The sequence below is a fragment of the Biomphalaria glabrata genome, chromosome 6, assembly GCF_947242115.1.
Source record: "Biomphalaria glabrata chromosome 6, xgBioGlab47.1, whole genome shotgun sequence".
Taxonomy (NCBI): Eukaryota; Metazoa; Mollusca; class Gastropoda; family Planorbidae; genus Biomphalaria; species Biomphalaria glabrata.
Window position 1 is genome coordinate 50,050,305 of NC_074716.1, and position 25,264 is coordinate 50,075,568.

General features: G+C 36.5%; 1 protein-coding gene across 4 annotated transcripts in view; it reads right to left on the reverse strand.

The window, feature by feature from the left end:
- Positions 1-1,093: 1,093 nt before the first annotated feature.
- The window catches only part of LOC106076442 (uncharacterized), a 116,534-nt gene continuing 92,363 nt past the window's right edge, over positions 1,094-25,264 (reverse strand). For all 4 annotated transcript variants that reach the window (XM_056032266.1, XM_056032269.1, XM_056032268.1 and 1 more), the window contains exons 2-7: positions 24,536-24,662; positions 20,550-20,629; positions 19,257-19,313; positions 13,179-13,279; positions 4,460-4,592; positions 1,094-3,646 (exon numbers count right to left, since the gene is read on the reverse strand). In XM_056032266.1, coding sequence (XP_055888241.1) covers positions 3,317-3,646; positions 4,460-4,592; positions 13,179-13,279; positions 19,257-19,313; positions 20,550-20,629; positions 24,536-24,662 — 828 coding nt within the window. In that variant the 3' untranslated portion in view covers positions 1,094-3,316. The remainder of the gene's footprint in view (positions 3,647-4,459; positions 4,593-13,178; positions 13,280-19,256; positions 19,314-20,549; positions 20,630-24,535; positions 24,663-25,264) is intronic.

Consider the following 25,264-nt stretch of genomic DNA (forward strand, 5'->3'; position numbering starts at 1 on the left):
AGACAAATAATAATAATTACGTCCTATGCATTCCATGTGTCAATCTTTTTCAAAATCTAAAATACTAAAAATAGATTTAAATACCATTATAAGTAAATTAAATTTTAATAAATATTTAATCTATAATCATTCAAAAATATTCCCACATTTAACTAACAGCCATTACAAATAAGAGTGAATATGTTTTTTTTTAATTGACTATTTAATAGCTATTCACGGGATGTGGCTATTTAAATTGCCTAAACAAGAATATTTATGTGTAGTAAGCAGTTACTAAAAGAAATAAAATGTTTATTTATTTGTTTCTGTTAGCTTTATACAAAAGATAAATATTATAAACAAAACATGAAAATTCAAGTCTGAATATATGTAGGCGCCTATGGAAAACCCGTGGGAATCCCTATAGCATGTGCGTTATCTTTTGTTTTTTTGTTGTTGTTTTCTGAATACAGTTTCTTATGTAGGAACATCATTTAAAAAAAAATGTTTTAAAGGATAGTGAAATAATTAGAATCAATATTAAACATTTTTTTTATTATTAGACAAACAATTTAAAAAATTAAGATAACCTTAGAGCAATGATTTGGCCGCCCCCTAAATATGGACGCCAGCGTGCAAACCACACATTGCAAAAGGGTAGCGGCGGCTCTGGTTCTAGACGCAAAAACTAATAAACTATGAAATTTAACATTAATGTAACAGAACAATACAAGGATGACCGAAAGCAAATAAACCTGAATTTTGGATTTATTGCCAGGTTGGCATAAGTATAAAAATGTAAGAAATGTTGTTCAGAATTACTGCAGCAATGTAGATTTAGCACAATCACATTACTAGGACCTGGAAACTACAACATTTGTAACCTAGTATTTTTGGCTTGTTTAATATGTGTAAAACAAATAGTAGGCCCTATTTCAAAATCAAATTACACTATAGCAAACCAAATTTAATGCTTAAAATTAAATTATAAGAAAAACGAATGTAAATCCTTTGTTTTACTGAGGGTGAGGAACCATATGTAACTTGAATGTAGATTTAAAAATTTACATGCAGACTTTTTATAACAAAAAATAATAAAAGACAAAAACATAACACTTGTACAAACAGGTATTTTAATGAGGATTTAACTTTGACCCAAGTATCAGTGATCTTAACGTCCAATTGTGTTCTCACAAGTTTGCTCATGTGCACTAACACTCTTGAAGGTATACTAACAAAACTACAATAGAACTCAATCACTTCAAAATATACTCACAAACATGTGTAGTCAGACACTTAGAGGTGTAAGCCTATACACAAATGTGTACTCAAAATACACATGCATGCTCACAATCTCTCATGCATTCTTGCACAATTATTTGTGTACTCAAACACACAAGTGTACTCAGGACCGGTCCTAACAATTGCGGGGCCCTATGGGAAACTGATTGCGCGGGGCCTAGTCTGGGTGGGAATAAGGATAATAAGTGAAAGTTAATTTTGTATTAGAAAAAAATTCGACTTTGCATTTTATTCATTCTTTACTAAGTACAAAATTGCGATCAAATTAACTTTACTCTACGAACCTTACAACCTATGGCATATTTATTATATTTATATGCCAGTGACTATAAAAGTAAAAAAGGCATTGAAACTTTCGGTTTAGGTGAAAACTCGTCCGATTATTACATTATATTACATGAAAACTGATGATTCCCTTTTTTTATCGCACGTAGGATTGGCGTTTTCCGTAATAAATGACACCCACAAATGACAATTTTGTCCATTTTCAGGAGATTTTTATGAGTTTTCAGGAGATTTTAATAAATGCAGGACATTTCAAGGAATTTTTCGTATATATTTTGCAATTTAATAATTACACATAGAATTAGCGCGGGGCCTTTGAAAGCGCGGGGCCCACTGCGAATGCATAGGTTGCAGTGGCCTAAGACCGGCCCTGAGTGTACTCACACTCAAGTGTACTCACAAACGTACAGGTATAATCACATATCAATCAACCCTGATTCTCCAGTAAGTGTAATTAACCTTTTAAAATTCCAATTTAAACAAATATATATTTAAGAAAAAAAGAAATTCATTTGTAAAATAAAAAATAAAAGAAATACATTTGTAAAATGCAATGAGCCTTATTGCTTAACTTAAATACATCCATTTTTTTCTATGAAAATAATTTATTGTTAATTATAATAAGCTGAAAAACATAATAGAACCCGTTAAAATAATATAATAAAATAATAAAACAATATAATGATCAGTGTTTCCCAAAGGTTTTCTTTAACACAACACTTCGCACATTCAGAGAATTTATTTGTTTTTCTGGATGGATCATTTCCCATGTGTTTAAAAGAAAAAAAACAAAAACTAATCAAACCATATTTTCATTAACTAAGCAATTTATTCATGTGTAAGTCAAGCTAATTACTCCATAAGTATGTAGAACACCTATGAAACACAAGAACACAGTTTGGGAAACATTGCAATGGATGATATATCAAATAAAAAATAATACACATCAATATAAAAAGTGTGAATAGGAAATGTCTCAAAATAAGCGTATCCATGGCAACAATCAGAATGGCTTTAAACAATCATTTTGAGTTACAACGGTAGGAGAAATAACAATATAAGGGGAAATAACAAAGCTGGACCACTGGAGAACACACTGGCCAGGTTTGAACCTAAGCGGTGCCTTGTGACCACCCAAATTTATAAATCTACATTATATACATCTCTAATAACTAAGCTAGGTTTTTATTCATGGGTATAAAATTTGAATGAAGGTAAAACACAATAAATGTAACAAGCAGCACCAACTAAAAGAAATTAATAGTTCTTAGTAAAATCATCTCTAGAATCTGTAAATTCCTTTTTTTTTTTTGTTTAAATATAATCAATGAGGATTTATTTTTTTTTTGAGTTGGCAACACTGACCTAGATCTAATCATTTTATTTGTTTGTTTTTTTTAAAGAAGATATAAACAAAGTTAAGTAAAAGTAATTTGAAGAAAAAAAAACACAAACACTCGTCATTTATTCCATGTTATCCAATTTTACTAGATTTGCACTTTACACTTGGAAAAAGTACTAAAATATATAAAAGCAAGTGGTGCCATTTCAGTGCCATATTATCCTCTTTATAGAACAGTCAATACATTGATTAGATTTTTTTTTTCTTAAGTATGAAAGAAAGTTGGCATTATTCCATCACTGGCCTATAAAATGTATCGTCATAGTAGATCGTTTTCCTTCTATAAAAGCAAAGTTATGTTGTGATTTCATTTCCACTTTAAGGGACACTTTTAGCTCAAGTTAAAAGTTACAAGTGGGTTGTGGCGTCTCCGGTTTTAGGCTCACTTGTTTGATTATCCTTGTTTGAAGGCTGCTCTTTATTGGGGATAGGTTGACCGCTGTCCACTTTGTGATCGACTTGCGGCTGATCTGAAGACAACCTTTTGGCAGCGTTTAAGTCACCGTTGCTGGCTTCGGTTTTAGTCGCCGCTGTGGCCTGAGGGTGGGCGACGTAGGACCCCGGCCAGGCAGGCACGTAGGTGACTTTCTCGTGACTTCTTCTGCTGGCCCTTTTCTGCAGCTCCGCCTGTTTCTCATGTTCCATGTGCTCATTGACCTCTCTATTGTGTCTGCGTTTCTGTAGAACAAAGGACAAAATAAATGAACGCTATATCAGTTGAATGTCTTGTTGAAAAATCTTATGAAAAAAGCGCTTTGTTTAATGACTTGATAGTTGGCCGCATAGAAGTTGGGGTTAATTGGGGATTTCCTTATTGACGCGACGGTAGATTAAAAAACTTAGAACAGACATTGATTAGAGACTGACAAACGGACAAATATGACCTTATGTAATAAGGTTTTTGGAAAGAACTTGTTGGTTTTTTTTCCTTGATCTGACAACAGTGGACTGTGTCCTTTTTATTTGAATTTTTTTTTCTAAAGAGTCCATATTAGCCTAGTTGATTTGTATTAATCTGTTAAAGTTGTTAATATCATATACAATAATAAGAACTCGCGACTACATATGACATCATCTCAAGTCAACAGACTCACAACCTTCAAGAGAGGTAACAACCTCTCAAATTATTAAGTGTATCCGAATCACAGTTGACCCGTGTTTCCCAAAGTGTTGTACGCGTACCCCCAAGGGGTATGGGAAGACTTTGGAGGGGCGGGGGTACGCATTGCAACTTGTTAACTATGCAGTTTTTTTTTTAGAGAAATACCCATTTATTATGTTCTGTTAATAAATTTAAGTTTGGTGGGGGGGGGGGAGGGCGAGGGGGTACTCAGCATTACAAAAATTATTTAAAAAAAAAGGGGTACACATAGGTCAAGCGTTTGGGAAACACTGCAGTAGACAGACACAAGTTAATAAGTTACAACTTATTGGTTACAACTACTTGCTTGAACATATATATGTATATCATATATGACATGTCATACCTACCGTGGCACATCTGCAGATCAACAGAGAGTAGATCAGACCAATGACAGTGAATCCAAGGGCGATCCCACCGTTAGTAATGTATAGGTAGAGCAGGGTCTCCTTGTCACAGTTACCCCTGTCCTCACTCACGATCCTGACATGAAGAAAATGTTACACATTAATACATGAAACTAGGCCTGTCATACCCCGGTGCAAGGACTCTCCAGAAATGTTCAAGTTTCAATATAAACACACTAATTGATATTAAAACATATATAAAAGCATGCCGTTCACATCTATAATAGCTATGACGAAAATAAATAGAGCACTTGAGCATCTCATCTTTTTTATTGTCTTCGATTTAAAATGCTTATTTTGTTAACAATTTTATGTTTTTGAAATGAATAGAAACACATAAAAAAAATAAATTTAAAAAAGTCTAATTTAAAAAAAAAGCTTATATAAGGATAACTCTATATTTACAACCATATCTCTCAATAATGTACAATTTATTTCCCTTTTTTGATATCAAACAAAATAATTTATTGACTAACTGGTTAATTTTTAATTGATTCATATTTTGTTAGATACGATGGCTTTGTCAGCATCAGACGTGGAAAAATTTTCAGGTGGCATCTGGGTTTGTATAGCCATGTGAAAATACTACACTCATACTTAATGTTTGGAATCGAAGACATTGCCAGTATTATATTTGCAGACGGTTGCTTCATAGATTATGAATGTTATTGTTCTTCAACTTCGTAGATGACAAGATAGTCACTATGTGCGTTCATCCTGAATGTTCCAGACGAACTGGACATCTGCTGAATTATTAACTCTTTCATCTTCTCTATGTTACCGTGTAGGTGCAGGTAGAAACGGCTGCCAATAGGGTTATGAAAATATTTTCGGTTTCATAAATGGTGTATCACAGATAAATAAAATTAAAAATCAAATTAAAGCCAAGATTCTCGTCAGCACACAATGGTTTTATCATGGGGAGAAATAAATCATCTCGCATGTCTAGGTCTAAAACCAAGAAAATCATTAAAATTTATATTTTTTTATAACAAAAAGCTTATTTTAAGTGTAATTGTATCACTTAGTTTGGATAAGCAATGTAGTGATCAGCGCCCTATGACCGGACATGATAGATCTGTGCGATTATAAATATTTTTACCAAATTGTTTTTGTTTAGCTTTTAGCTTTCTGAATGCGATATGATCCTTATCACGTGTCTGGACCAGTTGTGAAAGGGAGAGGGAAGAGAGGGGTATCTTGGTGAATGTTTACAGGATCGTTTTTTAAATGCATAGTTCCTCACGATATGCTAATTATTGGAAGCAAAATCAGGAACATTTAGAACCATTCTTTGAAAGTTATTCACACGTTAGTTCGAATCAGAGCAATTAACATCTAAATATGGAAATATATCAATTTTTAAAACATTATTACCTGTCACGTAGCATAAAGCAGCTGCTGCATTAAGATTATTTTTAGTTTTCTGCAACCAGGGTCAAGTTTAATTGTCGACGGGTTCTTGCAACACGAGTGCTGGGACAAGTCCCAGAAAGCCCGTGGAGTCTGGGAGCGCATGAGGCGCCCTGACCGCACTTCACTGTGGTGGAGGTTGTCCAGGCCTGAGCAAGCTATTATAGCACAATGCAGGACAGGCCACTGTCCTGTATGTAGGCTCATTTTTCTCGCGGCTATGGCCAAAGTTCGATTCACGGTGCCCACGCTGAGGGGTAGAAGAGGAAACCGTGCCTCATATTATGTTTGACTGCCCCAGACTTGTTGATCTCCGCCCTCGACAGGTTTGGGGAAACCAAAAATTCTCGACCTGTATGGTGACGTGTATGCACTACGCAAGACAGCAGGGTTTCTGTCCAGGGCTTTTGCAGGAGAGGATTTAAGCCTCTCAAGCCCTCACTCAAATGGAGTTTGACGATGACGCAACAAGCAAGCTTTCTTGGAACAGAAGCGGGCAAGTTAATTCCATAAAAGGAACGAGGTTGATTGTTTCTAAATATAGTATGAGGTAGATGATAAAAGCGTGATTGAAAGGATGCGGGAAAGTCAGTTGTAGTTGAGAGCTTGAACGAAGAGAGTTAACTTGTTTAGTTTTATTGTACAGTGTGTACATTTTCATTAAAGTGATTCCTAGTTCCAGAATTAGAGCTTTGTACTTTGAAGGATCTTCTCTATCTCTACTATAAAAAATACGCAATCCATAAAGGCTGTCACGTGATACGTTTCTTTATTGTTTTATCAATATTTTCACGTGGCTAAATGTTGTTTGTTTACAATTGGTGAATGAAGTCCATTGATAGTTTACATCCGGCATAATATTATTTGAGTAATCAGTAATTGCTTAAATAGAAATCTATTCAGATTATAACATCAGAAATGCATTGTATAATTAACACAACATCATCGTAACATCAAGACATCTTCACATCTACCGCTCAGACTAGAATGATCGTTACATGCGTTACTTTAATTGGTTATTATTTAAATCTGGAAACATGGCCGCCTCACAGTTTTAGATACGTATTAATTTGATTTTCTTTATGTATACCAGGGGCGGCCTGGGTGTCAAGGTTCCATACCATGCTGCCCACAAATTGTATATCATGATAATAATAATAATAATAATAATAATAATAATCTTTATTATCCGTAAGGAAATTTGTCTTACAATTTGTGCATTACACCAAACAAAAAACATTATAACTATAAGAAACCAAAGTGTACATTCACACCAGACTCACTCATAATTTACATGTGACAAAGTTTATACCAGATTGTTCTTATTTAATGATTTGATTGCCAGGGGAACAAAAGAGTGTTTGTGTCTGTTTGTCTTTGCTATCGGTGTCTTGTATCTCTTTTGTGATGGTAAAATCACAAAGTCCTGACACAAAGGGTGATTCTTTATTTCGAGGATCTTGTTAGCTTTTTTATAGATGTTTGTCTCAAACAACTGCCCAAATGGGGTTTGTTTTTTGCCAATGATTTTACCAGCAGCATTTAGGATTCTATTAAGTTTATTTTTATTTTTAATGCTCAGATTGCCATACCAGGCAGTGATATTGAAACTTAAAATATTGCAGATGTGAGCGTGATAAAACATAGCCAAGGCCTTTTCGCTAACATTAAACGAGGACAGTTTTCTTAGTAGTCGTAATCTTTGCTGCCCTTTTTTGCTGATATAATCAGTATTTGCAGTAAAATGATGGGCGTCCATTCATAGCTGTCCTCAAAATCATTATGTCAGGTTTGATAATGATAACTGTACGCGTGCAGACAGTGGGTTCTATATCTTTATAAGAAATATGGGCCTTATGTTGCTTTTTTATCGCTTAAGTGTGTTGGCCCATATAGGATGAAGCCTATTAGTAGCACTGTCTACGGACCTAGGCTATTAGATTATTCGGAAAATGTGTTAGATTACATTAGTATTAGACTGAAGTGTAGAGTCTGTAAAAGATTTTTTTTTTAACATGACGCTCAGCGGGCCCCTTTTATAAGTGAATATAATAAAACCTTTAACAATTTAATAATGCAATTGTGACATTTATGCGGTCCTTTTGGTGGACCTACCGGCTCTTTTGGGTACTAGACCATAGAGATTTGCCCGAATGTCCTTATAGCCAGTCCGCCCCTGATGCATACACTGGAAGGAGCACGAAGATTTTAATAATTTCCGGAGATTTCGAGGACTTTTCCTATATTTTGCAATTTCAGGAGATTTCCAGTAGCTCCTGGTAAATCAGAAGGCCACGGGAAATCTGTTATAAGTTGTACAAGGGTTTAATTTTTATAATTTATTATAAACCTGGAATTTCCGCGGGTCCCATGAAAAGAAGTTCCACTGCCGTCGCATAGGTTGCAGTGGCCTAGGGTCCTGCCCTGCAAAATAGCGGCGTATGCTCATCGTGGGTCAACTAGTAGTTCATAATAAATTATGGTTTATAGGAAACTCGGGTGTTTATATCCTCTAGAGTTTTCATTAATCATTAAAAAAAAACTTTATGATATCTTTTTTAAGAAGAGTTAAATTGTGTTAAAATATTGGTCTACAGGTTTGATTTTAAAGAAGACAAAGAAGACGCTAGTTCCAAAAATCGTCTTTAAAAAGAATAATTCAATGAATATAAATGTATGAATTTGAATTTCCTACATGCATGAAAATCTCAAATAAAGAATGAAAACAGTTATTCTTATCTTATCTTCTTATTCTATTCAACATTGTCTTTGATACTGATTGGGGCTGCATTTTATGTCCAGAAACGAAGGTGTTCGGCGTGACACGGTGTTAGTTTTCGAATAGCAATTTTAAGTAGGAGTCAGCCTCATCGTGTGTAGAAAACAAAATCATTGTGTAACATTGGGTCTTCGTCTTGACTTAATCCTGTGCACTCCCAGGGGGAGCATAGGACCGCAACCACGCCTCTCCACCGAACTTGGTTCTGAGCAGCTTTCTTCATCTGCTCCCATGTCATTCCAGTACCCTCAGCTTCACAGATGACTGACCTCTTCCAGGTTTGCTTGGGTCTGCCCACATTCCTCTTTCCTTGTGGGCTCCAGTCAAGTGCCTGCCTTGCAACATTGGTAGCTGGTTTTCACAGGGTGTCACCTATCCAGCTCCATTTTCGTTTTGTGATGTCTTGGGCTAAGGGCTTTTGTCTAGTTCTCTCCCACAAATTGACAGTAGTTATCCTTTCTGGCCACCTAATTCCTAATATCCGGCGTAGGCATCTGTTAACAAAGGTCTGGAGCTTTTCCATATTTGTTTTAGTGACTCTTGTGTCTTCGTGCAAATACAAATCTCAGCCACACCATTGCAAGGATCTTTGTGGTTGCCCTAAGAATGGAGTCTAAGATTCTTTGAAATTAAGGTCCGACATATTGTGCCTTTCATCGATGTGTCTGAACCATAGCTCTGCATTGGCAGACATTCAAACAGACGTAGATTGGTTTCATCCATCGGGGGGGAACTTATATCCTTTCTCTGTACATCTGGGGAACTTATATCCTTTCTCTGTACATCTGGGGAACTTATATCCTTTCTCTGTACATCTGGGGAACTTATATCCTTTCTCTGTACATCTGGAGAACTTATATCCTTTCTCTGTACATCTGGGGAACTTATATCCTTTCTCTGTACATCTGGGGAACTTATATCCTTTCTCTGTACATCTGGGGAACTTATATCCTTTCTCTGTACATCTGGGGAACTTATATCCTTTCTCTGTACATCTGGGGAACTTATATCCTTTCTCTGTACATCTGGGGAACTTATATCCTTTCTCTGTACATCTGGGGAACTTATATCCTTTCTCTGTACATCTGGGGAACTTATATCCTTTCTCTGTACATCTGGGGAACTTATATCCTTTCTCTGTACATCTGGGGAACTTATATCCTTTCTCTGTACATCTGGGGAACTTATAACCTTTCTCTGTACATCTGGGAACTTATATCCTTTCTCTGTACATCGGGTGAATATTATATATCCTTTCTCTGTACATCGGGGAAACTTATATCCTTTCTCTGTACATCTGGAAACTTTAACTTATTCTTTCTCTTTGCATCGGGAAACTTTAACATTTTCTTTCTCTGTACATTGGGAAACTTTAACATATTCTTTCTCTGTACATAATAATAATAATCTTTACTGTCCGTAAGAAAATTTGTCTGACAATTTGTGCATTACACCAAACAAAACATTGTAACTATAAAAAAACAAAATTTACATTCACATATGACTCACTCATAATTTACATGTGACAAAGTTTATACCAGATTGTTCTTATTTAATGATTCGATTGCCACGGGAACAAAAGAGTGTCTGTGTCTGTTTGCGTTTGCTATCTGTGTCTTGTATCTCTTTTGTGATGGTAAAATCACAATATTCTTTCTCTGTACATTGGGTCAAGTTTAACATATCCTTTCTCTGTACCACGTCAGTCTAGCGGGTTTTCGTCCTGAAACAGACCTTTTGGAACCGTGTGGGGATAATGACTGGCTTGTTAGGGCTCTTCTGTCTTTTTTTGTTTTCCTATTGGCCTAATCGTCTTCCCAAACAATCGTTTCCACCCAGGCGCTGAGAACGTTGCTCCGGTCGCCAACAGATGGATCAAAAGTAGCCTCGTTTCTATTTCTTTCTGCATATGAAAGTTTAGGCAACCGAAAATGAATATAGATTGCATAGCGGAGGGTTTGAGTGGCGTTTTTTTTTTTAAATCGAATTTTGTAAATCTATATTCTAAAATATTCCAACAACAAAAATACATTTGTCATGATTGCTTAAATACGACTGTCGAAAAAAAACAACAAAAAAACAACAACATGAAAACCAATTTAGTATTTCGAAATTTTGAGTGTAATAAAAGGGAAGTAATAAATAAGTGTCACATGCAAGACATTAAAGAAAGTTGCTTCCCTTGGATAAATAATACTACATCACCACAAACTGGAACCATACTATTATTATATATTATAATATATCGATTTAAAATATTCATGAGATACAAAAGTTGAACCGTCTCTATGGGTAACGCTATAACCAGGTGTTAAGTGGCCTGTGAACTGACCGACTATCGGAACTTCTGCTGTTGCGACCCGAGACTTTTATTATTACAAGAAGCCTGCCTGGCTCACGATGGTTCCCAGTTCGAAACCCACCCGCTTGGTTAGGACGTAATTAAAGACTGGTAAAATTCAATGAAAGGAAACGAAACGAAAAAAAAAACGACGTTGTCAAAACTATACCAGGAAAATAGTTTGTACAATGCATAGACATGTATATATATAGACTGGACGATAAAGAACAAATTATTATCGGAAATATTTGGGAAAAGATAAGTTTGTAGATCCACATCACAAACCTATATATATTTGCCTATGTCTATGATTGTAAAACAAAGACAAAATATTGGGAATATGGCAGTTTTGCACTTTTCAAAACTAAAGATCAAAGGTATATATTGGCTGAAATGTTAGTCCTAGAATTTATAGCTCAATCGCCGCCATTTTTTTTTCACATAGATATAGTACATAAAACATATTGACTCCCCCCAAATAAAAATAACTTCCTACTTCCAGTCTATATTTATTTATGTCTATGGTACAATGTTAATGAATTAAAGCGGAACCGGAAATGCCCTTCTACACTTTTGATATTGTTACGTATTTCTGAATCTTCTGGCTAAATGTACTAGTAGACACACAAATAAAAAACACTGCAAAGAACTTGACGACTAAACTTTCAGTTTCATATAACTTTAATGACTATTAACTCTAACATTACTGTAACATGTAGCGTAGAAGACTGTACAATATCTGTCAGTTTACATTTAGCTATACTTCGTTGCACTGCATCTCTTCACTTCGTTGCAATTCCTCTCTTCTCAACTTGCATCGAGCCGTATTCCACAGAACAGACCAACGACACACTTCCCAGTGTCGCTCCAGGTCTCCCAAAGCTGAACCAAGTCGTACTCAAGTCTACCGAATCAGAGCCGCACACGTCTTACATCGACTGTATCGACTGTAACGGCTCAAGTCCACTGTAGTTCGCTGTATAGACTTTAACGACAGTAGTCCACTCCAGTTAACTCTACCCTAGTTAACTTGCACCGAGTCGTACACATTTCTCTTCCACAGAGCCGCACACGTCTTACATAGTCTGTATCGACTGTAACGGCTCACTCACGACTCCATACGACTCCATACGACTGACTTTCACATTAACTTTCTGGCTTATATAGAGTCCCTACTCGCTTCTCCAAATTTGCACAAACACTCCTAGTATCCTCTGGAATAACATGTCAGGAAACGTCCCATCCTGTCTTTATTTATACACGTAGATTCCAGAAAACACTCGCTGCAGTGTCATCAAGTCGGGGTCACACGTAGTGACCTTTATCTGTCACTGTTCATTAGTAACTGTCCCCCTACTTAGATCTGTTCGTCCCCTGGAACAACACGTGTGGACACGTCACATCCTGTCTTTGTTTGTACATGTAGATTCCAGGGAACACTAGCTGCTGTGTCATCTCGCCGGGGTCATACGTTGACCTCTACCTATCACTGTTCATTTGTAACACTATGAACCACAACGATACAAGCTGGGTCTAAGTCAGTCTCTCATAGAGTTCGGAGACCATGCTTCATTACTAAAGTCTCGGATGACTATAAGTTTCAACTATTATTATTATAGTTTTTATATAGCGCTACTTTCATGCTTATAGCATGCTTAGAGCGCTTTTGGTCCAATCTCATTTGTGGACCAGTGGGGCGGGGGGGAGGGGGTATCTAGGAGCTGCCTTTAGGCGCTCAGTAAACACAACTCTGCCCGAGTCAGGTGTCGACATTACACACTGACCCATATACAGTCCTAAGTTCTTATAGATTTACTGTACATAAAGTGACAGTGTTCAGGTTAGTGGATGTCAGAGAGAGAGGCTTAACAAGAAGTCTGGACAATAAGAGAAAGGCCCACTGGGACTTTGAGGGCATTGGGATTAATTTTTAAAAAATCTATATACAACTTCTACATTTATCTGGACAGAACTGCATTATGGCTGAGAGGGACAATTTAAGATACACTTTCAAATTATGGTGATCAAGTATACAGTTTAAAAAATTCACTCAAAAATGAAACATCGACCAAAACAACAACAACAACAAAACAACAACAACAACAACAAAACACATTAAAAAAACTTACTTGCAATTCTTCCTATTAATAAACACAGGTTCAATGGAGTATCCATAGCCAGCGCCTCCAGTCAGGAGCGTCGCTAATAGGAGGGAAACATGCACACCAACCTTAAAAAAAAAAAAAGAAATGATTTAATTATTTGTTTGAATAATAAAGTTTGGAGAAACAGATTAAAAACAAATTAATTTGGATATATCTGAGGATGGATATGTATGGATGGATATGTATGGATGGATATGTATGGATGGATATGTATGGATGTGATGTTTCTCCCCTCTCCCCCTTAACTAAAGGGCACAAATGGGGGCCAGCCTTAGGCTTAGGCAAACTAGGGCATACGATTGGTGGGATCTCGCACAGGTCTCAAAACCATTTTTTAAAGATCTTATTGTTGGAGTACACTAGCCTGACTTGGTTTTATATAATAATCGTAGTTTTATTTTTTCGCTGTTTATTATTATTATTTTTTAAAATATTTCATTCGGGGGCCACTAAATTTTCTTCTCTTGGGGCCTCTAATTATCTAAGACCGGCCCTGTCTCAATACTAGACAGGCCTTCATGTAGAAATGTCTTCTTCCATGCTTCTTGTTTGCTTGTGTTTTACAACAGTATTGTCCTGTAGCTGTGTATCACGTGACTAAAAGAGACCAATCATTGAAACACATTTATAGTGAGAAGACAAGCATTTGTACTTCCCTACTTCATAGTGCGTTTATCATCAGAGGTTCATAGTGGGATTATCATCAGAGGTTCATAGTGTGCTTATCATCAGAGGTTCATAGTGTGCTTATCATCAGAGGTTCATAGTGTGCTTATCATCAGAGGTTCATAGTGGGCTTATCATCAGAGGTTCATAGTGTGCTTATCATCAGAGGTTCATAGTGTGTTTATCATCAAGGGTTCATAGTGTGTTTATCATCAGAGGTTCATAATGTGTTTATCATCAGAGGTTCATAATGTGTTTATCATCAGAGGTTCATAGTGTGCTTATCATCAGAGGTTCATAATGTGTTTATCATCAGAGGTTCATAGTGCGTTTATCATCAGAGGTTCATAGTGTGCTTATCACCAGAGGTTCATAGTGTGCTTATCATCAGAGGTTCATAGTGGGCGTATCATCAGAGGTTCATAGTGTGCTTATCATCAGAGGTTCATAGTGTGCTTATCATCAGAGGTTCATAGTGCATTTATCATCAGAGGTTCATAGTGTGCTTATCATCAGAGGTTCATAGTGTGCTTATCATCAGAGGTTCATAGTGGGCTTATCATCAGAGGTTCATAGTGTGCTTATCATCAGAGGTTCATAGTGTGTTTATCATCAAGGGTTCATAGTGTGTTTATCATCAGAGGTTCATAATGTGTTTATCATCAGAGGTTCATAATGTGTTTATCATCAGAGGTTCATAGTGTGCTTATCATCAGAGGTTCATAATGTGTTTATCATCAGAGGTTCATAGTGCGTTTATCATCAGAGGTTCATAGTGTGCTTATCACCAGAGGTTCATAGTGTGCTTATCATCAGAGGTTCATAGTGGGCGTATCATCAGAGGTTCATAGTGTGCTTATCATCAGAGGTTCATAGTGTGCTTATCATCAGAGGTTCATAGTGCGTTTATCATCAGAGGTTCATAGTGTGCTTATCATCAGAGGTTCATAGTGGGCTTATCATCAGAGGTTCATAGTGTGCTTATCATCAGAGGTTCATAGTGGGCTTATCATCAGAGGTTCATAGTGTGTTTATCATCAAGGGTTCATAGTGTGTTTATCATCAGAGGTTCATAATGTGTTTATCATCAGAGGTTCATAATGTGTTTATCATCAGAGGTTCATAATGTGTTTATCATCAGAGGTTTATAATGTGTTTATCATCAGAGGTTCAGGACTCTTCTTTATCCTGCCCTCCATTGGGCTTTTTTTTTTCTTCTTTCGACTGTTGGTATCAATATTGAAGAGTCTCGTGACAAGCTGATGTATACCAGAGTAGACAAACTGCAGTTCTTTTGCCCTGTTATTAGATAACCATACAATATGGAGAGTAGTATGTGGAAGTCAGCCCTGTAGTCAACGCTCCTTATGATTGTAGCATCACTGTTTAACAGTTTAAAAAAATACTTAATTTACATTCGCCTCCATTTAGAGGGGAAACACCAATTAAGTGACGTTAGTACTTCCACGACCACCATTCCCACACCATTCAATCTTATTAACAGTGGCGTAGCTATGAGTTTGCCATTATTTAAGGGCCAGATGGACTTGACCTCTTTGGGGGCCCCTGCATTTTGCGTTAATATTTAATATTCAATGTAAAAAAAAACTCATTAAGGGGGCCCACCTCAAATGGGGGCCCGGGGGATTTTCAAATCGTCCCCCTCCCTTCCCCCACCCCAGTTACGCCTCTGCTTACTAACGAACAAGGGAGTTCACAGAAACACATCTGAATGTCATATAGACGTCATTAGATGAACAGACTCAAGACCATCGATCCGTCGAAAAGTCGCCCAACTCTTCTGCCAGCGGAAACAATAGACTATCTAGTGTAGTATTAGTTCTCTCCCCCTTCTGTTATCTTTATAGCCTTCGTTACACGGGGGCAGTGTCTTCTGTTATCTTCATAGCTCATCATACATTTATTACTCCCCCCCCCTAGTTATCTTCCATGCTGGTGGAGACGAGTTGCCGCTCTTGGTTGACCTAAATTTCAGAATATATGTTGGTTCTGTTTCCTGGACACATAATGTTTTGACTGCTTGCACTTCCGGTTACTTTAATTGGGCCCACTAACAAGCCGCGGCGTGCCCGCGGAGAATAACAGTGGAGGGACGGGAAGTTAAAAAAAAAAGAGGAAGAAAGAGGAACTAAAGAGAGTGTAAGATAGTAGGAACAATAGGAACTGTAAAGATAAAAAAAGAACACGTCAAATATCATGCAGAAAAGTCTTACCATTTTTTTCACCTACTTTATAAATTACTAAGTGATTCGAAGAAAACCATTTTTCTATCCTAAATTACACTACATATGTATTATTTAATTATTTGGTTATATTATTATTATTATTATGATATAGATACTATATGATTATTATTTTCATTATATATTTACATTATAATTTTTATCATGTCTGTTATTATTGTTATTATGTGAGAAACAAACGAGTAGTCATTCTCTGGCGCTGCCAGGGTCAAGTTTCGTTAAAGAGAAACAAAATTCATTGTAGTCACTTTGTTAGGTTACACTGAGGAATTTTTCTGGTCATGTGGCAGGTCTGCAGTAGTACCTGCCCTCTGACAGGCAACGAGAATCTTCTTAGGAATGTTAAGGGCCTCGAAGTTATCTGTGAGGTCAGTTCTCATTATACCCTCGGTTGATATAACAATGGGGTATAATTGTTATTTTAGACCAATTTAATAACTGCTTAATCACCAAGCCTACGTTCCCATATTTTCTTTGTTTTTCCAGCTCAGTTTTCCTTAAATTAACGGGATAGGGCCTAATGTTACGACGATGTCAAAAATTGTAGCGTTTTTTTTTTTGTTTTTTTTGTTGTTGATAAACATCAGATCAGGACGAAGAAAATCCAGTTTTGTCTCTCTAAATGGTCCTAGCCCAGTATAACACGAAATCGATTGATTCGAGGACCTCTTGTGACTAGTATCCGTATGAAGGAGGAGTATCCTTATTAATCAAAGTATGTGTCGATGCCAGGTGTTGGTGCACTTATTTTGCAGCTTGGTTATGACAACCTAGGTAGGCAGATTATTATTATTATAATTTATTATTTTGTGATGGTAAGATTGTCTGTTCAGACACCACTGATGACTATTTTAGTTTACTGTTATTCCTGATCCATCTAAGTTATATATCATAGCTTTGAGAATCCACACAAAAAATCTCTTCATTGCTCTGAAGATTTTAGAAATTCAATTTGGTTTTCAATTTGCTTCACTTTTAACCAGTGACTCTCAAACTTTTACTAGCGATACCCCCCCCCCCACCACCACCACAAAAAAAAAAATACGTTAGCGGCCTCCACCTTTTTTAGCCGGCAAAATGATCTGGGCCAGCACAACGACCAACCGCCTTTACTTTCCCCAACTAATGCCAGGTAGCTACCCATTAAAGTTGGACGAAAGGAAAGATTTGACAGTTTATGTATATCTTTGGTAAACATAAAAACACACTAAGTGGCCACACTGAAAACTCTGGTTTGACCGTTATAATTTTTTCAGAACTGTTTAATCATCTTATTATTAACGTCTTTTTTTATAAATGAATTATTCCGAAGGACTTTACAGTTTGTCTTGTGACACAGTAAGACACGCGGCTTTATCGGGAATTCCCGCACTTGACTCAATTGTTTATTGTATTGAATAATGGTGGCAGTGTTTCCCAAACTGTATTCACGCGGAACCCCAGTGTTTCGCAAGGCCTGAATAGGGTTTCGCGAATTACTGGAATAATTAACTAATAGGCCACCACGTGAGTTAATCTCTCAATAAAATAAGAAAAGTCTTCCGCTAAATACTCAGAATGTGCGAAGTGTTCCGTTACGAAAAAAAAAAAGTTTGGGAACCACTGGAATAAGGAGTTGAAATAAACAGACGTTCATGCACATTTTTGTACTGTAGACTTGAAGGTTTGGTTCAGTGTCTAAGTTAAAGCTAATGTATAACATCTACGTTCAGTGATGCAATATCGACATCAGCTAAGCAATAAGTAACTATTTATTTTTAGCGTCATAAAGTAAGAATTTACGTAAAAAAACAACTTTTATGTTACTTGTTTATTCCGCGAAAATTCACTTCTGTTTGTAATAAGTAGATAGATAGGGCATTATCTTCGAAGATTAAAGAAGTGTACAGTATTTTAAAGTGGCTACGGTAAACTTACAGTAGCCTACAAGACGTGAAGACTAGACCTATCGATTTCAGCAAATTAGTTTCGTTTAACTGATTCCATTTTTTTGATGCTTAAATGTGTTAATAATTAACTCGACGTTATTTCTTTCTTTTAACGATCTACTTCTTATGGGTACATAAATGTCATAGTAGGCCTCAACATTGATCTGCGACGTCTAAGCCTTTTGAGCCTAAGGATCTTGTGATATGGCCATAAAGTTTAAGTTTTCATTTTGTTTTTTTACAGTGGTCAGCAGATTATTATCGTGGGGCTCTATTGCTCATCCTGTTTTGGATTTCCTCATTTACGTTTGCGGTCTTTGTAGGTGAAGCCTAAGGATCCTTCGTTAGTATTTCGACTCCATGGCTAGGATTCTCCTCTCTATATGTGCAGCTAGATTCGGAAGCATACAAAAATGACGCCATCACCAAGGAGCGCACCAGACTGACTTCAATGCCGAGGTCAATCCTTTGTCTTTCTAGAGCGACCCTTTTTACCATCCCCACCCTGCGGTGACCACCATCCACACAGCAATAGAAGAATAGACAAAAACAATCCATATTTTCGATGGTCTTAGGCGACCCCTGGCAAATCGTCAATCGACCCCTAAGGGGGTCGCGACTCACAAGTTGAGAACCCCTGTTCCAGAGAGTCTTTAGATTCACAAGTGCTGCCGTGGACTGGGAGAGTCTTGCCAGTCGTTCAGGTTTGGTTTCTTCCAGTCTGAAATGTTAGCTTCTAGGTATTTACAACTTCTACAACATGACAGTTCAATGCCTCCAATAGGGGTGTCCATTTTAAAGCTTTTGGTAGCTATTGGTCATATAAACCGTATGAAAAGAAAAAAAAACTTAATGGACCTCATTCACCAATCGTAAACAAACAACATTTAGCCACGTGATTCTATATCTCTTCTATACAAATTATGTAATCCATAGTGGCTGTCACGTGATACGTATTTTTTTTTGTTTTATCAGTATTATGACGTGGCTAAATGTGTTTATTTACGATTGGTGAATGAGGTCCATTACCATTGTAAAAGAGAAATGGGATTTCCCAAAAGTAAAAAACCAACTTTCTCAATGGGGGTTCTTACGTGAACCTAATAGTCGACATAATGTCTTACTCATTTACATATCAACGAATCAATGTACAAAGTGCTGAATACTGTAATGTAATTACTTACACATGATAATTTCTTTCTGTAAGCAATAGATATCCCAGTTATAAAAGGAAAACAAAACTGAAAAAAAAAAAAGGAAAACAAATATTATACTTGTATTAGTTCTCATAGGCATATGTGTAGGCATACATTTAGGCATACATATAGGCATACATATCCATATAGAGGCAAATAACAAGGACGAATATAAACATATGTTGATGCAAACAGTAAGTTTACTTGTAGTTGCAAATCAGTGCACATCAATACTGACCATTGGGAAGACATAGCACCAGATGGAGAGAGACGGTGACCAAGAAAGCTATGGACAGTGAAAGAACATGGGTCTCAGCTCTGGAAGAAAAACGTAGAATACGATAAATGGCCAGCTCCTCTACCACCGAAGCAAAAGCCACCTTAACCTGCAATATATGTGGACACGGGAGTGTCTCTCCAAAATAGGGCTCCACAGCCACATGAAAAAGTGTTCGAGATGAACCATAGTCGTTCTACGACTGAAGGAGGCCAACTAGATGCAATGAAGAGAAACAACAGGTTAAAGGCAATATTTTGATTAGGCTTCACTGTGAAGTTTCAGACCAAAAGGTAATCACAGCTATTACCTCATTGTTTACACTTTGATTTTTAAAGATGCAGGTTAACCTTCTTTCATCAACAAGAGAAAACAAGAGAAAGCGATATGAATAAATGTGAAGGCGATGTCATGTGACCTATACTTTAAAAAGAAAATGTAAGAAAATGAAAAGTGAAAGATTGGGAGAGACTGAAAGAAATAACGAAACAAACAATGTCAAGGACGCCATAATGAAAGGTCATTGCTACCAACTAAATAATGAAGATTATTTTTGTTCCCTAAAAAATTTGACTCTACAGAGCTGAAAAGTGCAAAAGAAAAAAAAAATTCTTTGATTTATTAAAATACTTGTCTGGCACGTTCTTTTCTATTCTGTAAATCTGGTAAAAGCTTTTTTTTTTATTAGAATTACCTCCATGTTAAAAAAAAATAATTTCTTTTACTGTATATTAAGACCCCGATCCCAATTAAAACAGACGAACATAGCATCATCTGCCCTATAGATCACACGATCTGAAAGAGCAACTTTACTTTTCCTCATTAAATAAAAATAATTTGATAAGCTTCTGATAAATTTTTCTCGAAAAAAAATCAGGAAAATTAAAAAAAAAAAGCCTAATGAAAAGGAGGCTTTCCAATTCGGAACGGACATTCCCAAGACATAAGGTCAAGCTACTTTTGTCTCTAAGCCCCAGTGGTCAAACGGTGATGTCATCACTTACAGGTATACATGCCATCCAGAAGGCAATAACATCTTGTCTGTATATCTCCAGAAACCCAATGGATAAACAAGCCACTGTACCTGGGGAAAAAAAACAACAAGAAAGTAATTACATTGCCTGGATGGAAGGTTCATTTTAGGTTGTTTTTTTGTGTGTTTCTGTATTGTTCTTAAGCAAGGAATGACGTTTCTAGATATACAAGAGAATACAAGAAAGAGAATACAAGAAAGAGAAATCAATGTTATTATTTAAAGTTCAAACTGTGATTGCAACAACCCGAAACGTCAATGCATTCTACAAAACATCACATATGTACAAAAACATCACATATGTACAAAAACATCACATATGTACAAAAACATCACATATGTACAAAAACATCACATATCTACAAAACATCACACATCTACAAAACACCTCATATCTACAAAAGATCACATATTTACAAGACATCACATGTCTACAAAACATCACACATCTACAAAACATCTCATATCTACAAAACATCTCATATCTACAAAACATCTCATATCTTCAAAAGATCACATATTTACAAGATATCACATATGTAAAAACATCCCTGATCTACAAAACATCAAATATCTACAAAACATCATATATCAACAAAAAATCACATATCTACAAAAACAGCTACATCTAAATAAGCCTCACACATCTACAAAACGAAAAAAAAATTAAAAATGCTATTTCAAATTCATCCCCCGCCCCGCCAAATAACCTACTAAAGAAGACAAATATAAAATGCACACAACTAAAACCTTAGTAACCCACCATCACCCAAACTTCATACTCTAAAGCTCCCCTACATCTGAACACTTCACATTATACATCAAATCTATTTTTATACTGGGGCTGCTTGGTGGCTGAATGGTGAAGCAAATGGCTTCCAGCGGGGTCTCGTGCGCGAATTTCAGTTTGGACTTCGACTTCTTCTAATTTTGGAAGTTCTAGGACTCCCTAGAGTCCATCCTACTCTAATATGCACTTAACATTGGTTGGAACAAGTAAAGGTGGGTTAGTCGTTGTGCTGGTCACATGACACCCTCGTTAACCGTCGGCCATAGAACCAGATGAAGTATAAAGACAGCCCTAGAGCGCACTATTATCTAATACAGCGATTCTCAACCTTTTAAGTTCGGCGACTCCTTTTTACAATCCCCCACTCTGCCGCGACCCCCCCCACACACACACACATACACATACAGCAATAGAAGAATAGATAATAACAATCCATAGTTTCGATGGTCTTAGGCGACCCCTGGCAAATGGTCAATCGACCCCCAAGGGGGTCGCGACTCACAGGTTGAGAACCCCTGATCTAATATATGTCGCAGGCATCCAGACAGAAAGCTATTGTTGTTTAAAAAAAATTTCTGTGAAGAAAATGTGTATTCGATTCTTTAATTAATACTCTTATCTTTTTATTTTAAGATGATACATTGAACAAAAGTCAGGATGACCGAATGTCAGGACCAGGCGAATAATCCTAAACTTCCGTACCGGTTGCCGCATATCTCCCTCGCGTATGCTAATGTTACAATCTTATTGCTATTGTGTTATGCCCCTTGATTTGTCAGACTGATTGCTTCGCAGTGGTTTTTTGCGACCGGAAGTTTGTTTGTTTGTTGCCGTTTTCATTTTCTTTTTTTGCAGACGACTTAGAACGTTATTTTCTGATGCCGGATTGCAGCCCACATTACGCTTTTTGTTGTTGTTGTTGTTGTTATTTTTAATAAACCAAACAGGGGCGTAGCTTTATTATTTAATAAGGTGTGGGTTTGTAGGATCCAATATTTGGAATATAAATGATGGCAGCCTGTTTGTATGGTTCAAACTCAGATCTTCATTACTGAAACAACATTTTAAAAAACTTGTAAATCAAGTAATAGTATTACTTGCTTTGTTCTATATTAAAAGATTTAATCTACTTCCTTATTATGCCTTTGAATATTTCTTCCTTATTACAATATATACTATTTAAACTTTTGACTATTTTTTTCATAATTATATCCAGTGGCGTAGCTAGGAGAGGGGGAGGGGGTCCGAATTCGAAAGTCCCTCCGATATCTTACTTGAGAGGTCTCCCCGAGGTGAAGAAATATATTTATATATTAAATATTACGCCACTGCTATGAAATCTTACTTTTCACGTTGTTATACAAGTCAGTGGCCCCTTGCATGTATTCCGCACATATTAATTGTTCTCCTGTGGTGTTACACTTAGGGAGTAACTTTCTGTTTAGAGTTTCTTTCGTTATCAATAGTTAAACTTTTTATGTTTTTTTTTTTCTATTTATTTCAGGTTGATAGAGTGATTGTTCTTTTTTTTTAAATGGACCTCATTCACCAATCGTAAACAAACAACATTTAGCCACGTGATTCTCTATCTCTTCTATACAAATTACGCAATCCATAAAGGCTGTCACGTGATACGTTTTTTCCCCATTGTTTTATCAATATTATCACGTGGCTAAATGTTGTTTGTTGACGATTGGTGAATGAGGTCCAATGGATGCCAAACAGCTATGCACGTTTTATTGTTAAAACATTTTTGAAAAAAGTTTCATCAATTTTTCATAATGTCGAATGTCAAATTAAAACAAAAAATATCCAGCTCCTGGAGCCCCAAAATCCCTAGCTGATTATACCTTGCAATATTTCTTCAAATATTAGACATTTCTAAAACTCGTCAGCTTGAAGACCACGATAATAATGGACCTCATTCACCAATCGTAAACAAACAACATCTAGTCATATTGGTAAAACAACGAAAAAAACTGTCACGTGACAGCCACTATGTATTAAAATTAGATCGTAATTTGTATAGAAGAGATAGAGAACCACGTTACAAAATATTGTTTGTTTACGATTGGTGAATGAGGTCCATTATGGAATAAGATCTGAACCACAGAGGTGGGCCAATGAATCCCAGCCCTGAACAGTAAGACCAGAAAGAGAAACCACATCAGTGATAACCTTAACAAAACATTTTCTTTATTTTATGAAAAAACAAACAACTTTTATTGAAGTTTAATTTCTAAATTTACTGGCACAGCTGTTTTGAGAGTCAATGGGATTTGATTTAGATCAACTGCCTTCAAGTGATGTTTGATCTTTGACCCTTGACAAGTTTGATAACAAAACACACAGTCACGTGATTTCCGCCTGCGTCCATATTGATTATTCTCACAGAAGAATCTCGTGACAAAAAAAAAATTCCATTACTGACACAAAAACAAAAACAAAAAAACCCCCAGATATTAAGCTACATATTTTCGATAAGGCTGATGCCCACTACGGACTACGTACAGCATTGAACTATACAACATTTTATGCGGTAAAATGTTAAACTAACATTGGTTTAGGTTTTTTTACTTGTTCTTTTCATTCTTGTTTTTTGTGTTTTTATTTATCAACAAACAGCTCATTAATCTTTGTTTGATGTGCAAAAGACTCCACTGATTAGCCAAGTCCAAAAGTATCCGCTACAAGGTTTTAGGAAATTTTGATTTATTCATAAAGTCGTTTGGCTAGTAAGTGTCACGTCCCAGGTGACACCTCATTGTTCACAAAATGAGGACAGTTTACGTAGCTCAAATGGACCACATTCACCAATCGTAAACAAACAACATTTAGCCACGTGATAATATTGATAAAACAATGGAAAAAAAAACGTATCACGTGACAGCCTTTATGGATTAAATATTTTGTATAGAAGACATGAGACCCTGACATGACACCTTCATATGACACCCTGACATAACACCCTGACACGAAACCCTAACATGACACCCTCGTTAACCGTCGGCCATAGAACCAAGTATAATGAGGGTAATTACAACAATGCATCAATTGATTAGTACCTAACCCTCGCACTGTCCACCATAACTGTTTTACACGATCTCATTTTCAACCTACTCTAAAAATACTTTATTCTAATAGATAGTATCATACTGTCTACCTACCTGCCACTGAGGCGACACCTGACAGCACAGCTATAGCCACAGCTGAATTGATTGGTACATCTTTAGTGGCATCCTCCTGGCGTATCTCTTCAAGGATCTCCTCCTTGGTACGCTTATCTGCCATTGTCTAAAGAGGCAGAGGCACAAAACATTAGAGGGGAATGATTAGAGGGGAATGATTAGAGGGGAATGATTAGAGGATAATGATTAGAGGGGAATGATTAGAAGGGAATGATTAGAGGAGAATAATTAGAGGGGAATGATTAGAGGGGAAAGATTAGAGCGGAATGATTAGAGGGGAATGATTAGAGGGTAATGATTACAGGGGAATGATTAGAGGGGAATGATTAGAGGGGAATGATTAGAGGGGAATGATTAGAGGGGAATGATTAGAGGGGAATGATTAGAGGGGAATAATTAGAGGGGAATAATTAGAGGGGAATGAAAAGGAACAAGTGAGACACGTTTCTTTTTAATAATAATATAACTTTTTAACACACTCCATCTTTCTTGTCTATCTCTCTCTCTCTCTCTTTTTCTTTTTTTCTTCCGCTCTCTTTTTCTCTCCCTCTCTCTCTTTCCTTCTCTCTTTCTTTCACCATACTTCTCCCTCTCTCTTTCCTCTCTTTCTTTCTCTCTTTCTCCCTCTCTTTTTTTTCTCTCTCTCTTTCTTTATTTTTTTTCTTCCTCTCTTTATCTCTCTCACACTCTTTCTTTCTTTCTCTCTTC